The sequence below is a fragment of the Pogoniulus pusillus genome, chromosome 7 (assembly GCF_015220805.1).
Source record: "Pogoniulus pusillus isolate bPogPus1 chromosome 7, bPogPus1.pri, whole genome shotgun sequence".
NCBI classification, from domain to species: Eukaryota; Metazoa; Chordata; class Aves; order Piciformes; family Lybiidae; genus Pogoniulus; species Pogoniulus pusillus.
In genome coordinates, this window is record NC_087270.1 from 37,995,879 (window position 1) to 38,001,829 (window position 5,951).

General features: G+C 57.9%; 1 protein-coding gene across 1 annotated transcript; it reads left to right on the top strand.

Annotated features, from left to right (window-relative positions):
• Positions 1 to 411: 411 nt before the first annotated feature.
• POMC (proopiomelanocortin) lies at positions 412 to 4,817 on the top strand. Its single transcript, XM_064146814.1, has 3 exons — positions 412 to 476; positions 2,138 to 2,338; positions 3,571 to 4,817. Exons 2-3 carry the CDS (start codon positions 2,210 to 2,212, stop codon positions 4,243 to 4,245), a joined length of 804 nt encoding a protein of 267 aa, XP_064002884.1. The 5' UTR covers positions 412 to 476; positions 2,138 to 2,209; the 3' UTR covers positions 4,246 to 4,817.
• The last annotated feature ends 1,134 nt before the right edge of the window (positions 4,818 to 5,951 follow it).

Genomic DNA, 5,951 nt, shown 5'->3' on the forward strand with positions numbered 1-5,951 from the left:
GCCTGAGCCTGAGGAGTGACAGATGCTCCTGTCCTGCGCGCCGGTGATAAACAACCCATGCCAAAGCCACCGTTGGCACCTGAAGAAGGACTTTCCATCCAACACCACCACCCCCCCCTCCCGCCTCCCCCTCCTCCCCCCAGCTCCGAAAGCAATTAGCAGCATCGCCCGGAAAACTTTGCCGGCTGTGGTTCACCGAGAGATGCTAATCCCCCATCCGCCGCCGAGTCGGATCTGGAGAGAGCTTGTGGCTGGCTCATCTTTTGTTTGGTACCTGGAATGGTCCCTCTCGTCCCCCCCTCTTCCAGCCCCCCCCCCCCCCCCCTTCCCTCCAGCACTGCGACGGACGCGGTGCTGTGTGTGTGGGGGTATAAAAGCTGCCGGGACCAGCGGCCAAGTGGCAGAGGCTGACTGGGAGTGCAGAGGAGAAGGGGACGGAGGAAGGGCAGTGACCGGCCTCCCAATCTCGGCCACAGGTAAGAACCAAAACCCTGCTACTCGACCCCTGAGGGGCTTCTTGGGGTGTTCTGAGGGGTGTGGGGGGGGAGAAAGTCTCCAAAATCTGGGTTTGATGCATGGTAGGGACCAGTTACCACAGGGGAGTGACAGGCTGTGATGGATGGATGGATGCCAGGCAGGGGTTTCCCGGCAGGGGATGGGCAATAAAACATCCTTCTCTGTCTGCAGTTCCTTGCTCTTTCAGCTCAGCTCTGCTTCTTTGCAGTTCCTCGTCCTTTGAGCTCTGTTTCTTCGCAGTTCCTCGCCCTTTCAGCTCTGCTTCTCGTGGAGTTTGTCTGCTTTGTTGGGTCTTAAGGTGTCACAGAGTTGCTGCCGAGCTGGGCAATCCTCCCCGGGGTGGGTGACACCCACAAACTGAGGCTAAAGACAGACCTTTTGTGTTTAAATTCGATGTCTTGCTCTTTTAACCCTCTTTCTGTACCATTATTTACTGCCATTACCGTCGAGTTCCTTTATTGCACTGCTGAGGAAGGTTCTCCTCCAGACAGGCTCCCCAGAACCACAGGAGAGGGTCAGCTCTCTCCTCCAGACACACATCTGGGGCAAAAATGAGGTTTATTCTGCTAGGTGGGATGAGGTTTTCCTCCCAGGGAGCTCCTGCAGTGTGCGGGAAGCTGAGACATGAGGCCACGCCGAGCTAAATACAGCTGCTTGGGAAAACTTGGTGGGAATTCAGCCCCTGGAGCACAGAGCCAGGTCCCATGGGGGCGTCCAGGAACTCACCTTCAACCTCACCTTGACGACACAGCAGCCACGGTCGTTTCAGACCCCGGGTTTCGTCTGGATGCTGCATTAATGTGGACAGCCCCTGGGGGTCACAGCCCATCCCAGGCAGCACCACCACTTGCCGTAGCCCTTCCCAGAAGCCAAGCAGCCAACTTGGGTTTTAACTGAAGTCCCATGAGACACTGACATGAGACACAGCTAGGCTGTGGATGCCTCACCCCTGGGGACATCCCCGGTGAGGCTGGACAGGGCTCCGCACAACCTGATCGAGTTGAAGTTATCCCTGCTGAGTGGAGTGGGGGGTGGTGGTGTCTGAGTGGATGACCTTTAAAGGTCCCTTCCCACCCACAGCCTTCTGTGATTCCATGATTAATGTAAGCTATTCCTGTCTTACTCCTCTAATCCGAATTTATCACGATTTACAGTCCTGTCTCCCACCAGGCAGGAGCTCTGTGGCCACTCGAGGACAGATTAGGAGGGAGCACATCATTTTTTTAGAGGCATCAGCTTGCCAGTCGTGAGTGGTCGACAAAGGATGAACCCTGATGCAGGTTCCTCACGCTTCCTCCCGGCAGCATCGCTCATCTTGATGGGGTGCTTAGGAGGCAGCAGCAATCCCCGCCGACGGCGGCTGTCACCTGCGGTAGCGGTGACAAAGGACCTAAGCTCCAGTGCGATGCCTTTCAGAGGCAGGGGGGAGGGGAACGCTGATCATTTTTCAGAGCAGACAGGTGAGGGTGCAGGCAGGGAGGTAGCTCTGGGTGTTGTCTTTCCTCTGCCGTGCCTCAGTTTCCCCGCCCGGGCCCTGACAAAATCCACTCCCACGCTCCTGGAGTCTAGGAGGGGAAAAAAATGTGGCTTCCTTTTTTTCTTCCCCCTCCCCCCTCTATAGTTCCTGCACATTTCCTGAGCTCACAGCTCCTGGAATCCCTCCTGTGAGCCCAACTTCGTGTCCCCGGCCAGGATGTCAAGCGCGCTGTGGAGCATCCTGCCCGTGGTGCTGTGGCTGCTGCTCTGGCACCCCATCAGTGCCAGTGGCCCGTGCTGGGAGAGTGGCAAGTGCCAGGACCTCACCAACGAGGCGGGTATCCTGGTAAGCCTGGGGATGGGCACTGACCCACAGTTGCTTTGGTTGCTGATGGGCTGGGGGAAAGAGATAGTGGGGATGCCAACATCGTGGGGGGTGATCTGCACCACTGGAGGGGGACAGGTCCAGAGAGGCTGTGGAGTCTCCTTCTCTGGAGGGATTCCAAACCCACCTGCAGGCGATCCCAGGCGAACTGCTCTGCCTGTCCCTGCTAACCTGCTTTAGCAAGGAGGTTGGAGTAGGCAACCTCCAGAGGTCCCTTTCAACCCCTAGCATTCTGTGAGTCTCTGATCTCCAGAGGTCACTTCCAGCCAGTGCTGTTCTGGGACCTAATTTTCAGTGGGCTCCTGTCACCTGTCGTCACACTGGGGGCTGATGCTAAAGTAAAGCTTTGAGCTTACATGTGGGAAGAATGAACAGTTTGGATGTTGGCTTCACCCTGAGCCCAAGGGTGTTTGCAGAGGGGGGTGGTGACACCATAGTGCAGCCACTCACCTTCTGCAGGCGCTGAATTTGCTGCAGGGACCTCATAATGGAGGCTATGTTCCACTCCAGCACCGTTTCCAGACACCCAGGGCTGGTTTGGTGCCTAGGCATGAGAGGTGATTCTGCCCCCCTGCTCTGCTGAGGTACCACTTGCAGTACTGTTTCTAGCTCTGGGGTCACTGGCACAGGAAAGACATGGACCTGTTGGAGTGGGTGCAGAGGAGGCCACAAGAAAGGGTCCAAGAGCTGGGACTCCTCTGCTTGAGAGGGCAGGATGAGAGAGTTGGGGCTGTTCAGCCTGGAGAAGAGAAGGCTCCAGGTGACCTTATTGTGGCCTTTCAGTGCTTGCAGGGGTCTATAAGAGATGGGGACAGGCTTTTCATCAAGGCCTGTTGTGACGGGGCAAGGGGTGATGGTTTCTAACTAGGAGAAATTCAGATTAGATAGAGGAAATAAACTGTTTCTGTTGTGAGAGTGGTGAGACCCTGGCCCAGGCTGCCCAGAGAGGTGGCAGAAGCCCCATCCCTGGAACTACTCCAGGTCAGCCTGGCTGAGGCTCTGAGCAACCCGACCCAGCTGAAGACATCCCAGCTGACTGCTGGGGTGTTGGGTTAGACACCTGCTAAAAGCCCACCCCCGCCTCCCCCGTTCCGTGGTTCTACAAAGCACCCTGCCGTGCGCGCAGCCCCCTGCTCCCCCGGCCCCGCTCCCTCCCTGCGCTGACAGCGCCCGCGCCGGTGCCCTCCCCGCAGGCGTGTGCCAGCGCATGCAGGTGGCAGCTGTCGGCCGAGGCTCCCGTCTACCCGGGCAACGGGCACCGGCAGCCCCTCTCCGAGAGCATCCGCAGGTACGTCATGAGCCACTTCCGATGGAACAAGTTCGGCTGGAGGAACAGCAGCGCCGGGCTGCACCGGCGGGAGCCGGCGGCGGCGGCGGGGGACAGCCCTGCGCCCGCGGGGGCCAGCCCTCCGCCCGCCTCCCTGCCTGCCGTCCCGCCGCCGCGCCACGGCCCGGAGGAGGGAACGGCGGCGGGGCGGGAGGAAGGCAAACGCTCCTACTCCATGGAGCACTTCCGCTGGGGGAAGCCGGTGGGACGCAAGAGGAGACCCGTCAAGGTCTACCCCAACGGGGTGGAGGAGGAGTCGGCCGAGAGCTACCCTTTGGAGTTCAGGAGGGAGCTGGTGCTGGGCACTGGGGCGCCACCTGAGGAGGAAGAGGAGGAGGAAGAGGAGGAGGAAGAGGAGGAAGGGCAGGGAGAGAAGGAGAAGGCGGCGGGCAGCTCGCACGGCATGCGGCACTTGCGCTGGCACACGCCCTCGAAGGACAAGCGCTACGGGGGCTTCATGACCTCGGAGCACAGCCAGACCCCTCTAGTGACTCTCTTCAAAAACGCCATCATCAAAAGCGCCTACAAGAAGGGGCAGTGATGGGGAGCGAGCCCGAGGGGCGTCCCACCCTCGCCACCAAGCACCCCCAGCCCCTCCCTAGCTTTAGTGTCCCCCTGGCATGTGTTTCGCCTAGAGATCGCTCGTCCTGTCGCTCTTCACCGCTGCTCCGGAGGGATCCGCTCCCAGCATGGGGATGAGGACATCCACCGCGTCCCCACGCCCACTGGACGGGCTCTGGGAGCAGGGGTGAGGCGAGTTAGGAGCACACTGGGTGATTTCCATCTTCTGACTGAGCTGTACAATACTGTAAATGAGAGATTGAAAGAGTTCTACACCGTAAAATAAAACAATATATCCTTTTTTTGTTCTTCCTTTTATTTCCCCTCCCTCCCCCCAGGCTAACCAAGTGTCAGCAGAGTCCCTGGGGGGTGGTTGGTGCTCATCGAGGGAGGGAATAAAGGACTGCAAAGTAAAATCCTAGCCGTGAGATAAAGAAACCTGCTGAGATGGGGCAAGGAAGAACAGCTTTGCCCCCTCTCCCCCCACCAAGATAGGGAGTTTCACAGCAGCCAGCCATGGGATTCCAGCAAGGCTGATCTCACTGCAGCCAGCCCAGGGGAAAGCTCCTGCCCAGCCCAGCAGAATGTGTTTGGTCTCAGAGAGGAATCACAGAATCAAGCAGGTTGGAAGAGAGCTCCAAGCTCAGCCAGTCCAACCTAGCACCCAGCCCTGCCCAAGCAACCAGACCATGGCACTAAGTGCCTCAGCCAGGCTTGGCTTCAACACCTCCAGGCACAGAGGCTCCACCACCTCCCTGGGCAGCCCATTCCAATGCCAATCACTCTCTGACAACAACTTCCTCCTAGCATCCAGCCCAGACCTCCCCTGGCACAACTTGAGACTGTGTACCCTCATCCTGTTGCTGCTTGCCTGGCAGCAGAGCCCAACCCCACCTGGCTACAGCCTCCCTTCAGGTAGTTGTAGACAGCAATGAGGTTTGCCCTGAGCCTCCTCTTCTCCAGGTTTATGCTTTAGACTCTTCACCAGCTTTGTTACTCTGCTTTGAACCCACTCCAGCACCTCAGTGTCTCCCCTGAAAACCATTTGGATGAGGAAGTAGACCTTGACCAGCTGTGCCCAACACTGTATCACTGCCACACCACAGCCATGCCCACTCCTCTTACACACAGCACACCACTGGCATTTTAGTACTGAAATGCTGATCTCAGCAGCTGGCCTTGCACTTCTCACCTCCTCCAGCTTCACCCAAGAGTGGGAAGTATGCACAGAAAGCCTTCAGAAGCCCCATCGTGATGAACCTATCACCACCACTCAGGAAGGGCAGCCAGGAGGGCATTAGTCTCTTCTGCCAGGCAAGCAGCAAGAGAAGAAGGGGACAGAGTGTTAAGTTCTGCTGGGGACGGTCTAGGTTGGATGTTGTTAGGAAGTTGTTGTCAGAGAGAGTGATTGGCATTGGAATGGGCTGCCCAGGGAGGTGGTGGAGTTGCTGTGGCTGGAGGTGTTGAAGCCAAGCCTGGCTGAGGCACTTAGTGCCATGGTCTGGTTGCTTGGCCAGGGCTGGGTGCTAGGTTGGAGTGGATGAGCTTGGAGCTCTCTTCCAGCCTGGTTGATTCTACAGTTCTATGGTTCTGTGGTTCAGTGATTCTATGACTGGGACTGCAATACATGGAGCTGTGCCTCCCCCATTATATGGTATAACAAGGTAGAAGTTTGTGCAAAACAGG